The 24794-nt window shown below is 45.8% G+C and overlaps 2 protein-coding genes across 9 annotated transcripts; both read left to right on the top strand.

Moving 5' to 3' along the window:
- The first annotated feature begins 156 nt into the window (after nucleotides 1-156).
- KAT14 (lysine acetyltransferase 14) lies at nucleotides 157-19880 on the top strand. 7 transcript variants are annotated; one of them, XM_072857127.1, is made up of 10 exons: nucleotides 157-430; nucleotides 2927-3045; nucleotides 5159-5280; nucleotides 7824-8005; nucleotides 8564-8980; nucleotides 9985-10556; nucleotides 11103-11239; nucleotides 11753-11928; nucleotides 15143-15333; nucleotides 17996-19880. In XM_072857127.1, the coding sequence occupies exons 1-10, from the start codon at nucleotides 157-159 to the stop codon at nucleotides 18167-18169; spliced, it is 2364 nt and encodes a 787-aa protein (XP_072713228.1). In that variant the 3' UTR covers nucleotides 18170-19880. The 7 variants fall into 7 exon arrangements, with proteins under 7 accessions (XP_072713228.1, XP_072713230.1, XP_072713229.1 ...); XM_072857129.1 differs by having other exon boundaries at nucleotides 8561-8980; nucleotides 18157-19880; XM_072857128.1 differs by having other exon boundaries at nucleotides 8561-8980; nucleotides 18127-19880.
- Nucleotides 19881-23117: 3237 nt separating this feature from the next.
- On the top strand, nucleotides 23118-24777 carry BIRC5 (baculoviral IAP repeat containing 5). 2 transcript variants are annotated; one of them, XM_072857123.1, is made up of 4 exons: nucleotides 23193-23324; nucleotides 23425-23534; nucleotides 23770-23887; nucleotides 24139-24777. In XM_072857123.1, exons 1-4 carry the CDS (start codon nucleotides 23208-23210, stop codon nucleotides 24220-24222), a joined length of 429 nt encoding a protein of 142 aa, XP_072713224.1. In that variant the 5' UTR covers nucleotides 23193-23207; the 3' UTR covers nucleotides 24223-24777. The 2 variants fall into 2 exon arrangements, with proteins under 2 accessions (XP_072713226.1, XP_072713224.1); XM_072857125.1 differs by lacking the exons at nucleotides 23425-23534; nucleotides 24139-24777 and having other exon boundaries at nucleotides 23118-23324.
- Nucleotides 24778-24794: the final 17 nt, after the last annotated feature.

Raw genomic sequence — 24794 nt, 5'->3', positions numbered from 1 at the left:
TAACTACTTGCAAGTGTTTCAGCTAACAGAGGTAATCTGTGAAAGACTGTTTCTTTTGTATAGGTTATAATCCAGCCCCGAAAGTAGGGTGGGCACAAAACGTTTGTTTCCTCTGTGGTCAGTACCTGTCAATGCGGGAAGGAATAGCTCCTTGTTATGCAAACACCATCTAAGATGGCTAATAACGTTCACATGAGTGGGCTGCTGAGCCGCCACGATGACGAAGCCACCAGGACCTCCACCTCAGAGGGCCTGGAGGAGGGTGAGGTGGAAGGGGAGACCCTCCTGATTGTCGAGTCTGAGGACCAGGCTTCAGTGGATTTGTCGCACGACCAGAGCGGGGACTCTCTGAACAGCGACGAAGGTGACGCGTCCTGGATGGAGGAGATGTCCTATTACTGCGAGAAGTGCCAGAAGTGGATTCCAGCAAGTAAGCCTGCCCGTTGCGTTGCGTCTCGCTTGCATCACCGGGGTGGTTGTTAGCAAGGTGGTTACGCTGTCCTGTGTGCCTCTTCGGCGGGGGCAGCCCTTGCTTAGCTGTATCCCACCCTGTGTCGGGGGAGAAAGGCTGTCGCAGCGTTGCGTGGATCCCAGCAGCCTGATGCCAGGGGTGCGCGTCGGGCACTTCGGTCCATGAAGCTGGCACTCCCTGTAAAGAAATGGGACTCTCTTCTTTAATTGGTAAGGAACAAGGGTATGACTTCAGGAACGTGCACGCCCTCCCCAGTCTTGCTGCTAGTGTGTTTGGAGGACTTTGGCCAAGCGACTTGGCCTCTCTGCTCCCTCAGGTAAAGATAATGACCCTTGCTGTAAAGCTCTTCCTGTGGAGGAAGAGGGCTTTGGGATAGTGTTACTTTTTTTTTTTTTCTTCCTGGTCAGTTTGTCACATCTGTGGAGCATATGACTAAATTTCAAACTTCATGGTTTCCCGATAATGTGAACTTAATTTAGCTTTCACAGAAGCATGTCCAGCCTGTCGCAGCTAGTTTTGGGAGGCATTTGGAGCAAGCTGCAGAACTTGATCCCTCTGCTACTGCTGCTTGGCTTAAGATATATGCTGTTAGCAACGTAACAGACTGGACTTTACTTTCTAAATTCTGGATTATCGGATTTATTATTAGATCCAAAAGCTAGATATTGCTAAACACCAGTTGGTTTTTGTTTGTTTGTTTTTAGTTTGGGTTTTGGGGGTTTTTTTTGTTATTGTTTGTGGATAGAAATAGCAAACTCTTCGGGTGGCACCTGCCTTGCAGATATGTCAAGAGCTGCCCTTTTTGCCATTTTAGAATTTGCCAAAAGATACAGTGTAGAAATCTCCTCTCAAGGATTGTTAGTGTTAGTGAGTGTTTTGATGTTAATGTAATGGAACTAGCATCGTAGTGTTAAGATAATATGCAGTTAAAGGGACATACTAACTTGAAATGTATTAACAAAAAAAAAATGGAGCAGAGTTAAAGGTAGCATGAGATATCTCATCTTAGAGCACTTGATTTAACACTCAATTTGTTTTATTTTACAAAGATGTTCCTCTCTCTCGTTGCTGTGGAACAACTCCAAAGAGCAGAAAAAGCCAATCACAGAGCAACAGTAACTAGATATAAATGTGCAAAGTAAACGAGCTGGAAAAGGGAAATACTGCTCTCTCGGCTAATTGTGCAGTTATATGGGTATCAGTTGTCGCTTGTGAAAGTCACCAACATGCTCAGACAAATTATCACTTTTTACATTGAATTGCCATCTAGAAATTCTGTTAATCTACTACATGTGTGTGTGGGTTTCCCTATCAGACATAGGTGCAACTTTAATAGCTAGATTCTGCCATTCACTACAGAAGCAGAGCATCCATATATTGCAAATGCTTGATCTGGTGTCGTTATACAGTAAAAGAGATGTCATACTTGTAGGGAAAGACCTTTTGTGTGTGAATTTTCAGAAATTGTGTAGTCTTAACTGTTTCCCTGTCCTGTGATTTTATTTTTAAATTTTTTATATTTGTGTAAATTAACTGCTGGTGAGTTTAGAAGTCCTCATTCATATGATTTTTTTTTTCTTTTTTTTTTTTCCCTGCTGCAGAAAGGGAAAAAATTCATATGATTTTTTTTCATTAGAGCCTGTAACTTTGGATGTGTGGGGTTTTACAGGTGGCTCTATCCCAGCAGACCTCTTTTGTTCAGACAAACTTTTATGCAGGGTTAGGTTTACACAGCAAAGCATATGCAGAAGTGTTTTGCTGATTTGGGATCTAACGCATCAACTGCAGTAAAGAAAAAGCATTTCCTGATAATGTTGGGCCATTCTTTTGGCTCTCAGTCTCAAGGAAAGGAGATCTTCCCCTGATACGAGAAATAAATACGTTAAAGCTTCACACCATGTCTGCTGCAGTGCATCTTGGAGGCTGCTCTAAACAAGCTTACTTTAGTAACAATTTGTGGGACAGGGAGAGAGCTGTAAAGGCATGTAGCAGTGAGTAGAAAGATGGCATGAAAGAGAAAGCTTGTATATTCTGATAGCCTTTGCAGTAGCATACCTTTTTTAACAGGTCGGCTTTTTTTAAAAGTAGAGTGGGGAAAACCGTTATTTATTGAAGTATATAGGTTATCCCAGGGAAGCGAGAAGGCATGAGAAATGCAGCGGAAACAAGTTGATCCTTGGCTTTGTACCTGCATTCAGATGTTAAGTAGAACGCGCCTTTTTTATGCCTGTGCTTTTCAGTTGGTCACTGCTGGCTGCTGCAACCATGAAATGAATTTGCGCCTTCCATAGTGGCGAGTTCTGATGCTTCCCGGGAACTGTCTGGGTCTCTGGACTCTGGCGGAAAAAGGCAAAAAGTACTTTTCTGCCTGATGTTGTAGGAAATCCAGATCTCCTTTGCAGCACTTTTTGCTATAAAAGGACCAATAAATTGATTTTTGGCTATTCATTTTAGGTCAACTGAGAGAACAGCTCAGCTACCTCAAAGGAGATAACTTTTTCAGATTTACTTGCTCCGATTGCTCAGAAGATGGGAAGGAGCAATTTGAACGGCTGAGATTAACATGGCAACAAGTAAGTAAAACGTTTGTGCCAGCAGAACAACCACAGGACTTTCTAAAAATTGTTGTTTGTTGTGTATATGCTACCTAGAAAGGGAGGATCAGGTATAGGTAACAAAGAAACATATGCATGAACTTCAGAAATTAATTACCTAAGGATTGCCTGCATATTAGAGCTTGGCTATTTGGCAGGTAAATTGAAAGATAATCGTACAAACCACATTCCTTTTTTTCCCCCCCTTTTTTTTTTTTTCTTCTCCTCATTTTACTCATGAATTCATGGCTTCAGGCAGGCTTGGAAAAGCAAAATTAATGCAATTTGGCTGCTAGGCATGAACATTTTTTGTGTATATGAGCAAATGTAAAGCTTGTGAGGTGGCAACATACAAACAAAGCTTGCCAGCTCCCTGAACGCAAAGCTCCAACCTGGCTGCTTACTCACTAGCAACAGTCCTTGCTGGAATTTGCTATTCCAGTCACTTGCACACCTGAGCAATCAAAATAGTTTGCATTATACAGCAACCACCGTATGGGTAGACTGATGCACATCATCTTGCTCTAAGCAGGGCGCTGGAGGGGCAGGCAGGTAGTGCTGGCTGCCTCTGCATAAAATGAATTTGATCAGGCAGTAGCTGTTGCTCAGCATTAAGTGTTTCCCCATGCTGAGCATCAGGCAGTATGTGCGAGACATCTGTTTGCATCCCTTGTCTTGTAATAGACCATTTAAAACACCAGTTGTAACTCCTACAGTGCTTTCTCATGGTGCCCAGTGCAGGGCTGCACAGGAGAAAAGGTTGGCATAGCAGTCTGCGGTTACCAGACCGGCAGAGTTTCAGCAGGTTACAGATCTGGAGAGCAAAGGCTGCTAGCATTACACCTAGGTCTCTTCAGAGTGGCGTGGGGAAGGGACAGACAAAATCAAAATGGGTGAGGAAGAAAGTTGACTAGCGAAGAGAGTATCTCCCTAGGCTTCCAGCAGCTAGAGCTGCTGCTGCTTCTGGGTAAGTCAAATGGAGGGAAGTGGTCAAATCAACTTATCTGAAGTAGGAAAAATGGGGACAGTGACTTCTGGATTTTTCTCAAAGTATGCGGCCTCAGCAGATCCTCATCTTTAGCCAATCGAAAAGAGAATTGTTTTTGAAGTCCTGAGACACTGTCCCACCTGACTTAAAAAACACAAACCTCTAGATAAATAGTTTTCAAGCTAAGAGGGGTTGCGAGGCAGAAATAGGGTACAGGGGACATTAAGGCTGTCTGTATTTCCTCATTTTGGCATCTTCAGCAATGCATTCCACAAGGCTATGGCCCACTGCGAAGAGACCCGTCTCCCTAAGAAAAACACATTTCAAACTTCTCTGACATTGAAGAATAAGTCCCTGTCAGATGTATATCCAACTGAGGCTGTGTGATTGTTGAAAGATGGTCCCAGCCCAGCTGATTTTAGTTGTATTCAGATGAATTGGGTAAGTGTAATGAACAGTTGGTCACCTAGGATTTACTTAAAGAGGTGTGATATTTTTCAAACCTGCCCTTTAGGTTTAGGCATGTAATAGGTCAGACTGAATTTGGTTGTGAAGCACATGAATGAGCTGTAAATGGATTGTATTTAATGAAGATCACCTGGAGACAAACTTAATTCTTGTATACCCAGAACAATTAGTAGATATCATGTAATTTTACAGACAGTTTACAGTCTGTTCAGTTTGCAATGTAACAGTAAGTATTTAGAAGGACCATTGTCACTAGATGGATTAGTGGGATTACTTGTGACCATTTTTTTGAAAGACTTTTTCCCTACCTCCACACTACATTCAGATCCCAGCTGTGATATAATTGATTTATACAACTGCCGCAAAAGCTTGTATCTCAGCATAAACCTGCATAACTGTGCAGCTTGTTATTCCCCTGGGATGGAGAAATCTCTGGGAGAATGTGCATCTAACAATAGAAAGACGAGAATGGGCAGCATGAAAGCAGGAAGATGGATTGCAGAAGTTGTCTATGAGATGTTGCAAAACCAAGATATTTACGAGGGAGCAAACATTGTGTGTGTGTGGCAGCTGTGGGGGTCAGTTCAGCAGATGAAACAGAAAAGATTCACTTGTATCCAACGCTTTCTGTTCCAGGTTGTCATGCTGGCAATGTACAATTTGTCTCTGGAAGGAACGGGCCGTCAGGGGTACTTCAGATGGAAAGAAGATATTTGTGCTTTTATTGAGAAACACTGGACTTTCTTATTAGGGAACAGGTAAAGACATGATGTTTCCCTGAAGGTCTGGTTGGTGAGCCAAAGGAATTAAAACCTGTTATACAGATGGACAAGAATCCTGGTTAATTTGGTGATGTCTCTGAGCCTCACTAGTGAGAAAATTGGAGGATTCAATATTGAGAACGTGAATGTAGGCTTGAGAGGTACTCTTGAGAAAGAATAAGCATTTCTTGGTGGGGAAGAACAACCCCGAGAATGTCACACAAAAGCAATGTAAATGCATATATTTTGGGTTATTTCTTATCTTCCTGTAGGTAGCGTATGAACCTGAAAAGCCTTTGAGTATTTCCAGATAGACACAATGGACGGGCTAGTCCTGATGTCACTGGGATTTAAAGAAAAAAAAAAAAAAAGAGGTCCAGCAAAGTACCATGTTACTTGGCTATAAAGCTTGCATGGAGCCAGTTCTCCAAAAAAGGAAAATTGTGCATTGTCTCTTAGCTTGTTTTGGATCTTAATAAAATAGCTTTTACGTAGCAGGCATTACAAACCACTGAAATGTTTTTCAGTGTGTGTAAAGAAAGAAGCTGTCGGAGTAAGAACCCTTCTCGTAGAGGACAGCCATTGTGGCACGATGAGTTGTGTGCTCTACAGGCAAACAGCACATTTTTTCCGAGTGCGCTGAAGCTGTCAAACCCAAGTCTCACTGTTAATGCATGTGCTACGGAGGCAGGAAAGGAACTGAGCAAGCCTCTGAAGTTGTAGATTTGATTGACTTCACAGCTGCTTTTCTTCCCCAGGGATTTCTCTGTTGTAAGATCTGGCCTTTCACCCTAACCAGATTTGCTCTTTGGCTTTGCTTTCATTGCTTGTCTGTGCCTCCTTGCTCTGTTCTCAGAAATGTTAGTGTTTGTCCCCTCTGGAAACAACGGGGACCCTGACAGGAAGGCAGCTGATGGCCCATTGTCCCTTGCTGATGGAGCCATCACCTCCCAGGGTTTGCTGCTGCCTTTTCAGACCAGCCCTTGGAACTGTGCAGTCCTTGCTCTGATTAAATTCAGATGAAGTGATTACTGGCCTCAGTTGTAGTCTCCCCACTTGCCTGGACAAGTCATTGATGGAGCAGGGACAGCTGAACCATGTGTGTAGCAGTTCAAGGCGTGCCATGCTTTACTTCCTTGGTATATTAAAGCACAGCTTATCCAGACTCACCGTAACACTCCAGACTCTGATCTGGGGCACCTGAGTTTAATCCCCCACATTTGAGGGTCAGTACCCCAAGGTGTGTAATTGGCAACACTCAGACGGCAGCGAATACCTGCTTGGCCAAGCCTAGCCCGAATACTGAGGTTTTTGCCAGTGGAGGTGTGTAAAGGCAAGGAGGAATCCCGAGATCATGTGCAAATAAGGGTTTAAACTCTACACCATGAACCTGATTCTCCAGTAGTCAAGGGAGTACCTCAGTTATTGGCTACAGGGGCAATTTTTAATTATTTCTTCTCACTTCTTCCCTAAATGACATTTTAGCCCCATGACCAGTTCTTAGAGGAATGAAAAGTGCTCAGATGCCCAGTAGAGTACACTGCCCTGCAGAGTGAAAGGCTTAAATGCAGCTCCCTGCCTCCAAGTGGCCAAAAATGTGCTTCAAAAATAGTTCAGTGAGTGCGGCCGACTGGTATACTGACTAGCAGGGATCCTCTTCCCCATGCTGCAGTAGAATTTTATGGCAGAAATCCCCAAGCAGAGATAGGGTTCCACTATATATTGCATACATGCTCTGTTACCTTGCTGCTTTCTTGCAGCTCGGTTGTCCTTAGTGATTTATTTCTCAGACCCCTAACTCTACTTCTCTGCAGTGCCTGACAAGGCTGCAGCTATGGAGGGCAGAGTGGTCAGATCCCAACTCCCTTTGTGAATTCAGGCTCAGGGATCCTGTCCTGTAGCTCTAGGAGCGTGCTTTGCTAAATCAAATCTCAGAGTAGTCAAGGCAGGCGTTTAAATTAAGTTTGTCTTTCCTTCTATGTGAAGTGACACCTTTATCATTACCTTTCCCTTGCCTCTCCCATCCTGTACACCCAGAGTCCTGTTTGCCATCTTCAGTAATGGAATATGACTGCAATGTCAGGTCAACACAGCTATCGCTAGGATCCTGTTCCTGTTCTTGTATCGTCAACTTGTTAATGAAGGTAGCAATGTCAGCGTTTTGAGAGCTTGGGAGTTCCAGTGGCAGGGTAGACCTCTCCTCTGTAGGCTCAGCATATGGCGGCTCATTGACAAAAGAAAAACTGCGTCTCGCCATGCTGCATTTGCACGGCATTTATGGAGCATATGTACACAGTGCTGTGTGCATCAGAGCCCACCAGTACGTTGTAGCTCGCCCTTCAGAGTGGTTCTCTGAGAAGAAATTAATTAATCTTTAGCCTCTTTGAGGATGGGGGTGTAGGGAGTACGTCATCCCCTGCATCAGTGCCAGTGGCAGAAGCACTCTGCCCTTTCTGTCTTGGCAGAGGGAGGAGGTTTCAGGATGAATACACAGCTGGCAAGTGGGGACCTAACACTTGTTTTCCCCTCTCCCACCACAGGAAAAAGACCTCAACATGGTGGAGCACAGTCGCTGGCTGTCTCTCTGTGGGGAGCCCCTTGTTTTTCCGCTCAGGGGCACAGGAATTTGGAGAACCGGGGTGGTGGAAACTGGTTCATAATAAACCCCCAACAATGAAGCCTGAAGGAGAGAAGTTGTCTGCATCTGCACTAAAGGCAAAAGGTAACTCTTTCCCCAGTGGTGTGTAGGTTCCCAGCTGGGCCAGAGCTGACAGAACTGGAAAACATGAGAAAAGTTTACTTAAAACAATGTGTTTGTGTGTATGGACAGTTACAGGGCATGATTTTTCTTTTTCGTAGTTTAGCTCTGCTGTAATGCTTGATTTAAGAGGACTATGTTGCATATGCTGTAGTATGAGAAGCCTGTTATATTTTATTGCCTCTTTGCATTGTGCCAACCAATTTAAGGGCTTTTGAGATTTGTTCAGGTTTTTTGTAGCTGAAATCTACAATTTATCTGCTCCTCTTTACCCTGGGGAGGGGTTTTTAATGTTTTGTCCACACTAGATGCAAACTCCCTTCTGTGCAGAGGAGCAAAATTGGGGCTTAAATGAGGCTTTAGGGGTGCATTGGCTACATGTCCCAGAGTGAATTTCTTGTATATTTTGAAAATACATCTTCCAAGATTTGTAGTCAATGTGTTTTTCTGACTGTATAGTATGTATCCAGTGACTGCAGGAGCTCAGTGTCTGTTAGAATAAGCAAACTACTTCTTTAGCAGCTTCAAAGCCACCTCTGGATCCTATCATTACTGTGGAAGGACTCAGGAAGCGGGTAAGCCGCAATCCAGTCGAATCGGCCATGGAGCTGAAGGAGAAGAGATCTCGCACTCAGGAAGCCAAGGATATTCGGAGAGCCCAGAAGGAGGCAGCTGGCTTCCTGGACCGGAGCACATCCTCCACTCCCGTTAAATTCACCAGTCGAGGCCGTCGTCCCGATATCGTCCTTGAGAAAGGAGAGGTGATTGACTTCTCCTCCTTGAGCTCTTCAGATCGCACTCCTCTGACAAGCCCTTCTCCTTCCCCATCTCTGGACTTCTCTGCTCCTGGCACTCCAGCCTCGCATTCAGCTACTCCCAGCCTTCTCTCGGAAGCAGATCTCATCCCAGATGTCATGCCACCACAGGCTCTGTTTCATGGTAAGAGATGCCATGTTTCTCCTTTAATAATAAGCCATACATAGTTGTCAAGGAAGATATTATAAAAAAAAAAAAAGAAAAAAGAAAAAAAAGAAACTTCCAATGAGCTGCAGGATCTTTTCAAGATAAGATGGAAAGTAACTGGTAAAATTCTGTTTGTCTTAGTTGCGTGTAAATCTTAATTAGTTTTCCATAGTTGTATTGCCAGCTTCTAAGGCCAGAAGGAACCACCATTATCGTCTTCTGAGGGATCCTGAATAAACAGCAGGTAGAAGATTTAACCTAGCAACTGCTGCACCACTCAGCATAAGCATTTCACTGCGACACAGATTACACTGTTAGATAGCTACTCTAATTTTGCCTCAACTGTTTCTTAAATGGGAGAAATTTCATTCTCATGGTAATGTTCCAGTAGTTGTCTAAGTTCAAACATCCCAATTAACAAATGTTACATTTCAGTCGCGTTCCAAAGCAGTGATGCAGGCTAAATGCTTTTAGTTCCTTAAGGAGCCAGACGTCAGTCTAATTGGGGAAGTCGAGAATAAAGCATTTCTTGTTGGAAGGAAGGATAGTCAGGTTCTGTAGAGGGACAAAACCTGTGCTTCTGTGACTCCTAACTGTTCCCTCAGTTTAAACAGAACTTCTCCAGGGTGTGCTAGCTGAAGATATAGCTTGCCAGCTTGACCATTTGATCCTCAGTCTTTGGGAATTTTCAACAATTTAACACTTGTCAAAGAGCATGAGCTTGCAGCTCAGGAGTGCCATGTTTTCAGACGCCAAACTGCAAGACACCTTAGGAGCAGTGTTGATTTTGTGTCCTGAAATTGGACTCCTTACAGTGTCTCCTGTCCAAAATCAGGAGGTCCAGAAGTATATAGAAAATGGAGTGTGTTGGGTAAATCTGCCTTATTTCTCCTTAGCAGAAAAGTCCTGTAACAACCCTTTTTGAAATGGGCTTTGATGTTTACATTTTTTTTCCTGGATTATTTTGATCTGTTGAACAGATGATGAGGAGATGGAAGGAGATGGAGTCATAGACCCAGGAATAGAGTACGTGCCCCCTCCCAGTGGGACAGCCGGTGCTGGCACTGTGATAGCAAGTAGAAAAAAAGTGAAAACAGCTGAGCAGATCAAGCAAGAGGTGGAGAGTGAAGAAGAAAAAACAGAAAGGATGGAAGGTGACAGTGAAGATCCAGAAGAGTCAAACGCATCACTGCAGGTGAGGGGGCGAGACAAGAGGAAGCCACAGCTGGAGAAGGATGCTAAACCCAGAGCTCCCAAGCATACCTCTGTTAGCATCTATGAGGAAAAGCTGCTGCTGAAGAGACTGGAAGCTTGTCCCAATGCCATGAGCATGACCCCAGAGGCACGGAGACTGAGACGCAAGCTGATAGTCAGGCAGGCCAAGAGGGAAAGAGGACTGCCACTTTTTGACTTGGACCAAGTTGTGAATGCTGCACTGCTCTTGGTTGATGGGATTTATGGAGCCAAAGAAGGAGGTGTTTCCAGGTCCCCAGTAGGGCAAGCAACATACAGAACTACTAGCCAGGACTTCAGGATCTTGGACAGATACCAGGTGAGTGTTTCCAAATCTAAGTGAGCTTTTGGCACTGGTTATTTTAGAGCTTTTGCTGCAGGCAGCGGTGTCACCTTGAGGTTACCTGACTCCCAAAGTGAAAAGGGTTATGTAAACAAGACTGATTTTGATCTGGGGCTGTGTCCCCACCAATGGTCTCACAAGTCCCTTTCTTCTTGGGACATGCTCATACAGCACAGCTGTCTATCAGTGTCAGCATCACAAATGTCTATGTATTTGTATTCCAGCCCTGCCCAAACACTGATGGTGGAGGCCTGGAAGTGCCCAAATAGGCGGTTGCTCTTTCATGCTATGTAGGAGGGAGATCACTTACAGCGCTTTTCTGAGTCATGCGTGCGGCTCATAGGTTTGGGCACTAAATCTGAGAGTGCACAGCAGAGTCCTCTGAGGTGGGACCATTATGCTGTGGGTTCAGTCCATCCTGTCAGATTGAAAGGCCCTTATTCTCCCTCTGTTGATATGCTTCCCCTGTGTTAAGTCACTGTCTAATCTTCCTGAAACGTTCTCCATTTTTTGTACATATAGACAATGCTGCCTGCCATGAAGGGATATCGACAGCAAACAACGAAGTTTCTGTATCGACTGGTAGGCTCAGAAGACCTGCTGACAGACCACAGTATTGTCAGTCCTTACACATCCCGTGTCCTGAAACCTTATATCAGGTACAGATGGTCAGAGGCTGAATTTGCTCTTGGCTTGTGAACTGACAGCCCACAGAGAGGACACCTTTCTTGGGCAGTGCTCCTCACTCATCCTTGAAATACAACCCAGTACACTATGGTAACCCTGAAAAGATAGTGTTTTATTTAGCTGAGTAGTTAAACTGGCTCTGCATTGGGAAGGGGAATCTCCAAGAGAGGGCAGGGCAGAGGGAGAATCACCGTAGTCATTCAGTGCAAGTTGCACCTGCTCTTGGGTCAGAACGGTGATTTCCTTGCTCCTGCTGTAAGGAGAGGTTGGCTTGGCGTGCTGCGGATCTGGGAAGTGTCCTGGCCTCTGACACAAGGGTTTTTTTGCTGAGCTGGGTGCTGTTTTCCCACATGAATGGAAGACTCTGTTCTTTTGTTCCAAGTTGAGCATGTCAGAAAATATTTCATGGGCAGTACCCATTCAGCTGCAGTGGCAGTTAGTGTTGTTCACTCGCCTTTTGTGTTTGCTTTTCATGTTACTGGCAGGCGCGATTATGAGACAAAGCCCCCAAAACTGAGGCTGCTGGCAGAAATCCGGGCATATCCACACAGGAATGATCTCAACTGGAAGGCTGAGCCAGAAGCACCCGTTGATTACTGCTATGTTCGCCCTAATCACATCCCCACTATAAACTCCATGTGCCACGAATTCTTCTGGCCTGGTAAGATTCCTTCAGCACTTGGTTTTCTAAGAAGGAAGTGGTTTTGTTGAGAGAAAAAAGTATTCTTGGGCCAAAGTTTTCTTCAGTTGGTGTCTGGCTCGGTTCTTAGAAAACCATTATCTGATGTCATAGGAATGCAGTTGAGATGGAGACATAGGTTTGGTGTCTTTCTCTTTTGAGATCATTTAGAACTGGGCAATTAGGCCCTAATTAGCACAGCACTTAAAGAAACAGGTTGTTTTGGGTAACACCATTGATGCTAATAGGAGTAGTCAGTTACTAAAATTAAGCATCTAGTGAAATGTTTTGCAGAATCAGGGGCTGAAGTAAACAGTTTTATACCAGAGATCTACTGCTCACTAGCTTCATGAGAAAGTTTCTTCCTAGCAGCCATAAGCTATATATGTTGGAGTGAAATTTGGGAATTGCACTTACAACTGCAAGCTTCACTGTGATGTCCTTTATTTCTTCAAGCCTCAGTATTTGCAAGATATGGGAAAGCTTGGCTATCAATTTTTACGTGTAATTTCTTGAACTGTAGGCTCTTTGGGACAGCGGCTGCCCTTTATGGGGGCAGTTATGAGGCTGTAGTCTTGAGTTCTTCTGCAATAATAATAGTGATGTTCATCTACTGCATGGCTCAGCTTCTGATCAGCAAACAATGCGGCAGACTAATTTAGAAAAGCCCAGTACAAACAGTACACACCTTTATTCCAAGTAACTGTTTGCTTTATGTTTTGATTTGCAGATAGTGACTCAACAGGGTTTGTAGTTCAGCAGCGCTCATATGCTGCAGTCAGGATCGGAGCTCTTGGTGCTACTCATTGTCCAAGTTGTACAATTCGGGGGGAGATAATGTGGCATACCTTCCCTTTCACAAGCTGTTTTGGAGCTCATGAGAGACACTTGCAATCCCAACAGAGGCTGAACCCCTTTGTCATAGTCTCTCCTCTTTTGATAATGCATTTGAAGTTCTGGCCAAGTTGGGTTGCACCTTCATTAAGTTCTTCAGGACTCACCCTGTTCTATTTAACATAAGGAGCGTGGGTGTGTTCCACCCGACTGAACTGTTCACCATTAAATCGGAAAGCTGACACTCCCATCGGTCTCCAAACAGGAATCAAAATCTCTTCCATGGTGTAAATTTTCTGAGGCTGGGATTATATGATTTATTGCACCTTGGTTCTGTTTTAGCAGGAGAGGTAAGCGAGGAGGTGATACTTCAGGAGATAAAGCACAATGTCTTTGTGGACGCGAAGGGTTTAGCTTCACAACAGGCTGGTCCGACTGAGGAGGGGGTGGGATACGCAGCTAGGAGGGCATCATTAAGCTAGCACTGTCATTCAGAGAAATAGCTGTAATTCCACCTAAGTTTAGGCATCCGAAGCGTGTGCTTGGGGGATGCTATCATCAGTAAATTATATCTTCGGTGCGCTCAGTTGCCTTCTAATAGTGATGACTGAATTCATTGACTGAATTTTAAGTTTTAGTCACTTCACCGGGTGGGGTGAGCCCAGGCCTTAGTTCTTCCACCTCTCCAAATCCTTCCCGTCAGAGCTCTTCTCGTTTCTTACAAGGCAGAAACAAGTTTGCAGGTAGTTACCGTAAATGAGCTGATGTGAAGCAAGATTCCCCCTTGTTGTCTCTCACGGTATCTTGTGCCTTCATGCCCTAACGGGAAACATCTCCCGAGCAGAAGAGTGGTAAACCATACTGAGCTAAGCGTCTTCCTACAGGAATAACTGCGTGCTGAGGGGATGGCACCATTTCATCGATGCCAGTGTGCTCAGGGCAATGTAGCGTTCCTGTACAGACATGCTGTAAGGCACTTCACAGTCAATTGCAGCCTTGAGATAATTAACAGGGCTCCCTATTGCCAATCGATTCCTCCCACGTCTTACCCCACCCAGCTTACTCTCGAGCAAGAAAATAATTCACCCGCTTATTTGTCCGTGGTGCCTTATGAAGTCTTGCATCTCACCAAGACTGATAAACATTACTGGAAAACATACTCTGCTATTTTGTTATCCCACGTTCCAAATATATCTGCAATGGCCAATTTGAGGCTGAAACTAACGTTTATGGCATAGCTCTTCTATGTCTTGCACCTCATTTAGGCCCTGTCCACACAAATTACCAAGCAGTCTTCTGTGCCTTGAACTGCACTGCTTGGCCCTAACACGCTGTGTAGATGCTCTTAGGCTGCAACAGCAATGTGATTAGGCAAGGTAACAAACTCCCAGCAGAAGTCACCAGCCTCAGGTGTTTCTGTCCAGCCTCTGACTTGCTGAAGCACTGCTGCCTCAGAGGCTGCTTCATGCCCCAGATAAGGGAATTTGCATGCTAAAAGCAGATGTTTTGATAGCGTTGAAACCTGTGGTCAGGTTCACAGTGCAGCTCCACAAAGAGCTGAGTGTGCACAAGAGGGAGCAGCAGGAGCTCAAGGCCAGGTAGAGAAAAGAGACAGGTACCTTAGGCAGGTAACGCTACCAAAGCTGAAGCCCTGTTTCATGTCTGCTGCATGTGGAGAGAGTTTGCAGGAAGAACAGGATGGTTCACACAGTGTATCAGGCTGATACACTCTAAACTGCCCCCCTTTGCTTGTCTGCAGGCAGGTCCTCCGCATTTGCTGACTGGAATAGGAATGGTGTACACCAACCTGGTGCTGGCCCAGCCCAGGTGAAATGAAGAAGCAAACCCTTATGCATTAATGTTACTGCAGCCCTTAGGAGCCCTGGGCAAGGGGCACAAACTTACTAGGACCCAATCCAGCAAACATTTGCACACGCAAGTATCTTTATCCACATGCTTATTTAGAACTGGGTCCTTAGCAGAGTCTGCTGATATGGCTCAGAATACAAACCAAGGAAAGATTAGTTGGGTGCTGAGATCATGTGATTTCTACTTTAAAAAAAAATAAAAAATCCTGTTTTAGAGGATGTGCTTTTTGAGTTTTAGTTTCATCCTCGAGTCATTTGGGAGGAAAACAGCTTTGTTAATTTCTCCATGCAAGAATCCCCACTAGTAAGCAGGTCTCATTTTGTCTGTGTGTTTTGTTGAAGCATCTCTCGATGTCGGAGCTTTGAGATAAAGGTAAAAGGAAGGGATCAAGTGAGTGTTTTAAAGGCCTTGAAACCCTGAATTTCCATGCAAGTGTGACACTTTTCTTTTGGTTTGCAATGCTTTCAATTGCTGTTTCTCTCCTTCTCTGTAGGAATTGATTTGTCGGAATGCCTGCAGTATCCAGACTTCAGTGTTGTCGTCCTTTATAAGAAAGTTATTATTGCCTTTGGCTTTATGGTGCCAGACGTGAAATACAATGAAGCTTACATCTCTTTTCTGTTAGTTCACCCTGAGTGGAGAAGAGCTGGGATTGCAACCTTCATGATTTACCATCTTATCCAGGTAATGAAAAAAATCCCATGTCTCTGCTGAAAAACTAGCTCTCCCTTCTTCCTTGTGTGCCCACATGCAAATATTAGAAAGTAAGTAGTGTTGTGTTACTCCTTTCTGTCTCTTTCCCCTTGCCCTTTCTTTGCTTACACACCTGCACACCTAAGATTGTCAGCAGCCCGTTTGAACATTTATGAGGCGAAATCACTTCAAAAGCAGAAACTAAAATGTATTTAGAAGAGTAACCATACTGGACAGGTCCTCAGAATTAGCAAGGTGCTGTAGACTTTGACTGTTTTAGGATTAACTTTGCGTTATTCAGTGGTCAATAGTTCATGTAACAGTAATACCATAAATTTGGGGTTTAAAGGGGAAAATGAGATAATAGTGGGGAGGTTCAGTTAGAATCTGTTGCAGTTTTATTGGCTACTCCTGGAGGTTTATTCAGTGACCAGGGCTGTTGCATCAAATCACTTACTGATCTTAATCATTCTCTTTCACTTTTAATACTCTGGTTCAAATCCAGTTGAGTTGAAGATAAAGAATAAGTGTTTGCAACCTTATTCAAATTTGTTCAAACTAGCTTGTACTGGGCTTTGTTCCACAGGGACATTTGGGAAAATTAATCTAAGCTAACTAAACTGGTGGCATTAAAGTAGTTAAACTTCATCAAATCTCTGAATGAATACTGTTACTCAGGTGGCCTTAATTCCATTCACTTTCATGAATTAAATTGCAGGAAAGCCAGCTTAATTTTGAGTAAGGATGCAGACAGATGTCCCTTTCAGAGCCCAACTGTGCCTCTTCAGGGCCCACAGTCTTACCACTCCCTGAACTCTCTTGGAAAGCTGCCGATGTGAAACATTTCTTAACTTGTTTTAATCAAGATGAGCTGTGCTAGCAAAAACTCGCCATTGAAACTCTTTTTCCTCACACTCGTTTGGCTGAAGAGAGGTAGAGAGTGCTGGCAGAGCCTTGGGAACAGTGATCTGTACCTTGGAAAAGCAGTTTCTACTGAGGGTAGCTCTTCTGGGCCACCTGAGGGTAACTCTTCTACCTACACAGCTCTCTGCAGTGTCCACCTCTCTTTGCTCTACATGTTGACACAGGCCACTAACCAATCACCCCTTACGTTTCCCAAGTGTCTCTGTGTAAAGTGTTTAAGTAAATTGCCCGCAACTGTAGTCTGTTGATGTGAGATGTCAACACCTAGTGTCATGAGGACAGGCATGAGCGATGCGCCATGGTTTGCAGGGATCCAGCAGCTGGACTCGTGTCTCTCCAGCAGAGTTGGAATGAGTTGGCAAGTCAGCTGTAGAAAATCATCACAGCTTTTTGTAGGATGTATCACAGCCAATTAACCTAATTCTGCTTGCAGGTAGACTAGCATAAAATTACCACGTTGAGGAGAGCCAGGCAGGTTTGAGGCTGATTTAGGCTTGCTAGCAATGAGAGATCACCAGTGTATTGTTGGCTCATGGTAGATTTATTTTTCCATTGCTGAGTATCTTGTCAGTGGTAGAAGGCATTTTACTCATGGAAGAGAAGAAATGGTGGTTGTGACCTTCTGTTCCTCAGTCACCAGACTGTATGTGCTGCTTCGCAGCCTGCTTGGGCTAGAGCCACTTTCATACACTGTTTGGATTAAGGGTAATTCTCTGTCTCTTGGATCAGCATGCTGAGTTTGGGGATGGATTCTTGGGAACAGCATAATGTAACAGAAAATGGGTTGATGCAAATGATGCCTTGATGATGGGTTTGTTTTCAGAAGTTACCCTCTAATGCATCTGACCCAGAGGACCAAACTGTGTCTTTTTAATACCTCGTTACAACTTCCTTTTCCCAAAAATGAATCCAGATCATTTTACTCTTCTCTCCCCCCCCCCCCCCCCGCAATCCCTGTGAGAGCTTTCCCTTTGAGTAATCTACCATGGAGATTTCCTAAAGGGTGTTACTGTTCCCACTTAGAATTACAACACATTCAATATAAATAGAATGCTATTAAAACACTAGATGAAAGCAGGAAAAAATTACTATATCAGCATCTTTATCAGAGAGCTGCTGGTTAGAATAATCTGGGATCTTTAAGGTAACTTCAGCTGTGCCATTTGCTGTCTGAACTGAATTGCCTGCCTTCTCAGGAGGCGAGTGCTGTGCCCTGAAGGATGGGAGAGGAGCTGGGTGGGATAGACAGGAATTCCAGTGTGACAGCCCAGAGGTGTGCTGGGGCTGCTCACGCAGTCCCAGAGAGCTCAGCTCTGTTTGCTGACTGGGAGGAGCGTGGCGCCTGATCCTCTGGCATGTTTTGTCTTTTCTTCAGGCCATTGTTAATAAGTATTTGAGATCAGTGCTGTACACCAAGATTATTTTTAATTAACAATTACTTAGCAATTGACAATGGAAAGCTGACAAATTATAATCCAAAACCTGCTTTCATTGTCAGAGAGTCCACGTTTCCCAGAAACAAAGGCTCAGAGGAACAGCAGTGTTCCCTTCGCCTTTCAGCTGTTGCTATGTGTGGTAACTTCTGTGTCGAGGCCTGCGATTTTCTCACATTTCCTCAGAAACTTGAATACCTGAACTGATGAATCTCTTCACCTCCGCATTCCCCCAGAGGCTGTCTCATTCTTTTGCTGTGATACTTTTTTTTCCCCCCCCCCCCCTCCCTTGGCAGACCTGCATGGGCAAAGACGTAACCCTTCACGTCTCTGCAAGCAACCCTGCTATGCTACTCTACCAAAAGTTTGGATTTAAGACTGAAGAATACATTTTGGATTTTTATGACAAATATTATCCCTTGGACAGCAAGGAGTGCAAGCACGCATTCTTTCTCAGGCTGCGGCGCTGATCTGTCAGAGCTGTCTGGGGGTCTGCGAAAAGCCCAAACTGTCAAGCAAAGAACTACCACGGCTTTCATTGGAGGATGTTGGCTGCCATGTGAGAGCTGGAATGCACCAATGCCTTTATCCCTAGGACTTTGAATGTCAACAGTGCTATGCTGTGTGCTGAAACTGCAATCCAAGACGACTGATTCCTGTGCTCCAAGGGGAGAGGCCTGGAAATGCCAACTGGGACATGCTGAAACCACTGAAATTCTTTATGGGGAGTTTTCCTGCCACTGTTACTTTGGAGAGCCTGGTTGACAAACAAACAAGCAAAAAACCCCCAAACAAAAAAATACTTGTCACTTCAGAGGGGCCTGTGGATTTCAGATTTTGAAGCCTATCCCAAAAAAGTCACAGGTTTTTTGTTTCTGTTTTTGTTTATGGGAAATGAACATCTAAACTTAAATCATCCACAGTGTTTCTGTGATTTGATTGCTTTGTTAGGAACCGTGTCTTGAATCCATGAAGGGAAATAATGTATTGGTACATCTAGCTGGATGCTAACATTAGGAAAGCTCTATACATGCCAGGACAGCAATACTGGAACCATGTTTTAGGAATAATGAAGAGCATGTGAACTCATGTGATCCCGAATGCAAGGCTCAGAAGAGATGTCTTTCTTCCGTTCCTTCCCTACTGCCTTCCTTTCCCCTCGTTGACCCTGTGCTCAATGTGAAGTTCTTGTAGTGCGCGGTGTTTTGTGTTCAGGAACAAGATGTCAAGTGGGTTGTAGCTAGGCAAGGTAGGACACAACAGCTGCCGAATCAGCTGTTTGAAATCTTACAACCTATCTGCCAGTTGTTGATGCTGCAGATCAGCCCTTTGGGCACACCTCTAACCACAGAGCCGGCCTCACAGGCTCCAGCATCCACCTCCTCCTGCTGCAGACGCTCTGGCTAGAAGAAACCCAGAACAAAAGTCAGTGGTGATGTCTGAAATGCAGGCTCTGGTTTGTAGAAGCAATCTGTTTGCAGCTTGGAGGGAGGAGAGGGTAGAGGTGGGACCATTCCAGTTCTTGGAAGCATCTAGGCTGTGATTTCATGGCTCAAAGTAAAGAGGAGAGCAAAGAATAAATAGAAATAACCAGGAATTTAAAAAAATACAAACCCCAAACAGTTTTTCTGTTAGTGGGGTCTAGTCCTTTGACACAGTTTAGCAGCTTGTCTCTCTCTCCCTGACTTTTATTGCAGATGAACAGTAAGCTGGCAGTTTGCTCTGCTGCCTGACCAAAGGTCAGTCCGTGCATTTTAAATGTGGATCACATCCACTGTGCTGTTCCTCTCACATCAAGCCCCACAGAGAGCTACACAACAAATGTGACTTCTTTGTTCTTAATCCACTGTGTATACCTGTTGAGTACCTGGCTTTAGTAGTAGTTGCCTTAATGGAGTCTTCATTTTGGTAACAGCAGAGAGATGGACACAAAGTATGTTTTTGTGTAGCCAATGTACATTGTCACCAAAACAAAACCAGTGTTAGTGGGAGGGAAAAAGAACCCATCCAAGCGTTGTGTGCCCTAACATCTGCACATTTGTGCCTGCTTTATGACTACGTGAAAGTTTTTGATGTTACTGATGTTATGAGTTAGCTGTACTTGAAAAGAAAAAAATATCTGTCTTTATGAATGGAATTAAAGCCCTTCCCTTGGAAAAGCCTACCTGTAGTCATACTGTTCGTTAAGCTGTCTCTCCATCGTCTTATTTCATTGAAATCTAGCGAACTCAAGTGTGGCTGATAGAGGATGCAAAGTGTGTGTGTGGGCAGTGGAGCAAGGCAAGAAACTCCTTATTTCTCTACTGGGCATCCACACAGAAGCTGCACACATGCAGGCCCTAGCAGGCTCTTTGCTTGCCAGACAGAATTAGGAGATAAAAGATAGTCTGAAGAAAGTGACCAGTTCTGTATCATGTTCTCAAAGGTGACCGTGAAGATTTTGAGGAGCTTCTTGTTCCGTGCTTATGCCTCTGTGGCTTTGTCCCCCAGAGGGAAGATGCCAAGTGAAGGTGTTAGAACAGCCCTGGGATTCCTGCTGTGCTGCAGACCGCTTGTTTTATCTAGGCGGTTCACCTATCCCCAGATCCTCAAAGGCAATGAAGTGCCTTTGAGCCTTTGCACCTCAGCCATTTTGGATCTGTCAGTCACCTGGAAAAGTAGAAATACCAACATTTGCTGCCTTCAGGGAGACTGGTAAGAATGAGCTCATTAAAGGTTGCAGGGGATGTAGATCAATATTGCTGTTCTGCAGGCTGCAGAAACACAAAATTGCTTTGCAACTTCACAGGTCCACCAGCATTTCTGTGGACATGGCTTGTTACTTGCTAATTTGCCCATATTTCTTGGAAAATCAGCTAGTTAACTGCTATACCTATTATATCCCACACTGCTGGGACTGTAGGCTTAAGTTTTGATCTCTTGGCGTTATCTTATGTGGAGGACACTCCACATACTGTTCCTTAGTGCTGCCTGTGAAAATCTGGCATGGCTTTGAACTGCTTTCCGTGAGATCCTGCCCTGTTGATCCTAATGGCTTTGGTGAGAACAGGGTACAAGCGTGGCTGGCTCGAGGATCACTGTGTTGATGGTCTGGGCAAAGATGAATAGCTGTGACTCAAGAAGACCTTCCTGACTTGCAAAGGGATCCCAGCAAACCAGAGCTGAAGGACCACTGGTGAAGCCTGTGGTATCTGTGCATTATTTCCTCTTGGCAACTCAAGCTGTCTGTAAGAGACAGTTTCTTTTACTCTGCTGTCTACATGGGTGAGCACAGAGCACGGAGGCACTGTTCTGTGAGCAGGAATTCACCCCTCACTTTTAGCAAGAGTCTTCTGAGGACAGGAGGTTGAGGCTAGCCTCGTAACAGGCACTATGTGAAATCAGGTGTGCAATCTGATAGGGGCTAGCAGCCCTGGGGAAATGCGCCAGGGTTGCCAGGGAGCTCTACCTGCCTTCACTAGGTCAGCACCAGAATTAGGCAGCCTTTGAAGTAGCTATAAAATAGCTGCTGCAGCTCTATCTTTCTTTTGTGGCTGCACAGGGACTGCTTCCAGCCTCCTCTCAAGAGTACGTTTCCTCCCCCAAGTGTTGAATAATGAGAAGCCCAAATGGTTCATGGCAGCTTAAGGCCACTGCTTTGAATGGTCACACGCAGCTGGCTTTCTCTGCAATGGATGAGGCTCCTCCAAGGCACACAATGAAAAAAAACTGTGTGCTTTTAGCCCTCTGCTTGCCTCTTTGTGCCTTGGAGACCGGTGTGATGAGTTATGTTAGCTGTGATTAGAAAGCCAGCATCCACTTTGCTTAATGACACGATTACTCCATGCTTCCCTGAGCTGCGCAGTAACTGTAGCAGTGATTGTGGTTGCCAAATGCAGCCCGGTTTAACAGAACAAAGTTTTTCTGGAGGATAAAGGTGGAACCTCACCCTTTTCTATGGAGCAGCAAAGCCCAAACTTTTCCACGTGCTTGTCTGAGCTTTGATACTTCACAACCAGGAAGCTGCCTGCCGTGGTCAGCTTATCATGCCTGTTGATCTGCAGTGCCTGAGCTGGGTAAATACTGGGATTATTCTGTGTAGTAGTCAGTAATTTTGTAGAAGTAATACTTTGCAGTTTACTTTGAAAGAGAGGTCTCTTTCCTGAGAGTCCTGATGTTGCACACATATGTGCTGAATGCTTCTTTTCAGGTTTCAGAGTCAGTCTGGGGGAAGAAGAAGTCTGCCTGGTCCAATCGTTGCCATCTATGGTGTGAGGATGTGCTTCTTTGCAACCCCACCTGCTTGTGATGATAAGCTCTTAGCAAGTGTTTGAGCTAAGCCATCTTTTTCCCTTGTCTCTGACTACTTTGCTTACATCAGCTTGCTCCCAGAGGTAACCTGGTCCACGGGGTTGCTTCCCTCTAGCCCTTGCATTTTTTTCTGGGGAAGACTGTCTCTGAGCAAACACTGCCTGCCACGGTGATGGATGAGTAGCTGGTTCTTCCTCACAAAACCAGCTGCCTCCTGCCCCTGTGGCAGCGAGCCACATTGCTGGGTCCCGCTTCCTTCTCCAGGCAGGCAGCATTCGTCAGGCAGAGAGGGTGAGTTCAGCCGCTCCTGCTGCCTGCGGGAGGGGAAGGGCAACTGCCTGTAGCAAGAACAGGCGGCCATTGCCACAGACCAGTGGGAGCATCTCTGTACGGGTCCTGCCTCAACAGGACCCTTCCCGCTGTGCTTCTCTACCGGCTCTGTCAACACGGAAACCCATGGCACCTTCTTATGGGTGTAATTAAAAAAAAAAAAAAAAGAGAAGGGCAAAGTTGTCCTCCTTCCCTTTGGATTTAAAGGGGGAATTTGTTTCTGTTTTTGTTTATGGGAAATGAACATCTAAACTTAAATAATCCACAGTGTTTCTGTGATTTGATTGCTTTGTTAGGAACCGTGTCTTGAATCTGTGAAGGGAAATGTACCCTTCCTCCTTGCAGGAGGCTTTAAAGAAAGCATCTTTTTTCCGGCTGCCTCATGCCATACCTCAAGCTCCTCAGGAATTACAAGGCTGCTTATTCCCTGCCCTCACTGGCACGGCTGTGAGGGCTGCACCTTGGCTAGTGCCACTTTGTGTGGGGTGGTGGGGCTTGGCCCCCCTTCACAGGGAGGGAAGGGGAGCCCAGGGATGCGGAGAGCGCAGCTGGCACATCAGACCCGGGTCTGGCGGAGGTGTAAGGCCCAGAGAGAGGTTTGGGCCGGCAGTCACACGGTGCACGGATGCGCGGCTCGGGGCTGTGTGAGCCGCTGCTGGGTTGGGGACGGCTGGCGCTGCGCCGGCCCCATCGCCCTGGTGGCGGGTCCTGCCCTCACCCAGCCACGGTACCGCCCGCCGGGGCCTTCCCCAAGCACCGGCTCCCCAGGACGTGACGGCCGGCCGGAGCCGCGGCGCCGGCAGCAGGACTACAGCTCCCGCCGGCCCGCGCGGCTGCCCCGCTCCCGCCCTGCCCCGCGCGCCCAACCGCCGCCGTTTGAACCGAGCCATGGCGGCGGGCACAGAGGCGCTGCCCGAGGAATGGCGGCTCTACCTCGTCCCCGCCCGCGCCGCCACCTTCCGCAACTGGCCCTTCACCGAGGGCTGCGCCTGCACGCCCGAGCGGGTGAGCCCGGCGGGGAAGCGGGGCCCGGGGGAGCGGGGCCGGGCGGGTGGCGGTCGGCGGTCGGCGCTGACGGGCCCTCCCGCCCTCCCTCTGCCCGCAGATGGCGGCGGCCGGTTTCGTGCACTGCCCCAGCGAGAACGGCCCCGACGTGGCGCAGTGCTTCTTCTGCTTCAAGGAGCTGGAGGGCTGGGAGCCCGACGACGACCCCCTGTGAGTAGTGGGGGGGTTCCCCCCGCCCCCGACCGGCTCCCGGGCGGGAGCGCGGCGCCGCTTCCGATGGCAGCTCCGCTCCAGCGTGGGGGTGAACGGCGGCTGGGCGACGGTGGCAGAGGTGGAACTGCTGCTGGTGACCGAGATGCTTGCAGGGAAGAACGGCTGCGTGTGTCTTGTTGTGAGCTGCTTTTCTTCTTTTCTTTTTTTTTTTTTTCCTTTTCCCTCTTTTCAGGGAGGAACACAAAAAACACTCCACAGGCTGCGGTTTTCTCTCCCTTCAGAAAGATCCTACTAACTTGACACTGCAGGAGTTCCTGAAGCTGGACAAAGAACGAATGAAAAATGCAATTGTACGTACACATCGGTACTGTGATGTTCTTCTACACCCCCGTGACTCTGGAAGAGTTATTTAGTTTCTAGTCTTGGGATTGTTTAGCTGGCCTCTTGGTTCCTTACCACAGTGCTGCCCCAGTGGTTTGTTGCTTCCTGACTCTTGGTTCTCAGCCTTTGCATTATGGGAGAGGTAGCCCGCTTTCCCCTTGAAGCTGAGTGATGCTCAATTTAGTGGTAGATGGTAATGTACGATTTCTATTCTTTACAGAATAAAGAAATTTCTCAGAAGGTGACCGAGGTTGAAGATGCAGCCAAGAGTGTGCGTCGTGAAATAGAGAATCTGGCGTCCTAGGCTACTGTAGCTTCTCACTTGCCGGTGACATCTGTCTTGTATGTGTGCTCTGGCACTGCCAATTTGACTGAATGACTGTGTTTCCTGAGACTGCTTTCAGAATGGCCATCTCTGTGAGAAGCAGAATGAATTCTCCTTCACTCACCTGAGTCTGTCTGGGAAGTACCTGGGATTTGATGCACTGCATACATAATCTTTTTCTGCAGGGATTCTCCTATTCTTCCTGTTGGTTCAATTAAGGATTACTACTTGTGTTTTTATTTGTTTTTTTTTTTAAACCCAGCTGTTTCCATTTTGGAGATGCTGGTAGCTCTGGTGCAAAAACTTGTGCTTCTTGCAAAAGCTGGCAGGCACTTCCATTTTTATACTGAATAAACCGATACTTCTAGAAATAAAAAGGGGAAGGAGTTTTAAAACTCCTTCAGGGTTTTAGGATTGTGGCTAATAATGTCTAATTATACCAAATCTTAGTGTGCCTGGTACCCTTGTAAACTTCTATTTGTAGTTGGTGCATTTATAAATAAAAGTTGAAGGCAAAACAGCAAAGTAATTTTACTCAGTTTTCTGGAGGA

Source organism: Ciconia boyciana, chromosome 3 (assembly GCF_034638445.1).
Source record: "Ciconia boyciana chromosome 3, ASM3463844v1, whole genome shotgun sequence".
NCBI classification, from domain to species: domain Eukaryota; kingdom Metazoa; phylum Chordata; class Aves; order Ciconiiformes; family Ciconiidae; genus Ciconia; species Ciconia boyciana.
Note: the sequence above shows the minus strand (reverse complement) of the source record. Positions and strands in the feature narration are given on the sequence as shown.

Excerpts from the sequence above, each read along its gene's own strand:
- KAT14 (XM_072857126.1), top strand. The coding sequence starts at position 157 with ATGCAAACACCATCTAAGATGGCTAATAACGTTCACATGAGTGGGCTG. Across the intron at positions 431-2,926 it reads CCAGAAGTGGATTCCAGCAA|GTCAACTGAGAGAACAGCTC; the intron begins GTAAGCCTGCCC and ends TATTCATTTTAG. Across the intron at positions 10,557-11,102 it reads GGATCTTGGACAGATACCAG|ACAATGCTGCCTGCCATGAA; the intron begins GTGAGTGTTTCC and ends TTGTACATATAG.
- BIRC5 (XM_072857123.1), top strand. The coding sequence starts at position 23,208 with ATGGCGGCGGGCACAGAGGCGCTGCCCGAGGAATGGCGGCTCTACCTC. Across the intron at positions 23,325-23,424 it reads GCGCCTGCACGCCCGAGCGG|ATGGCGGCGGCCGGTTTCGT; the intron begins GTGAGCCCGGCG and ends CTCTGCCCGCAG. Across the intron at positions 23,888-24,138 it reads AACGAATGAAAAATGCAATT|AATAAAGAAATTTCTCAGAA; the intron begins GTACGTACACAT and ends TATTCTTTACAG.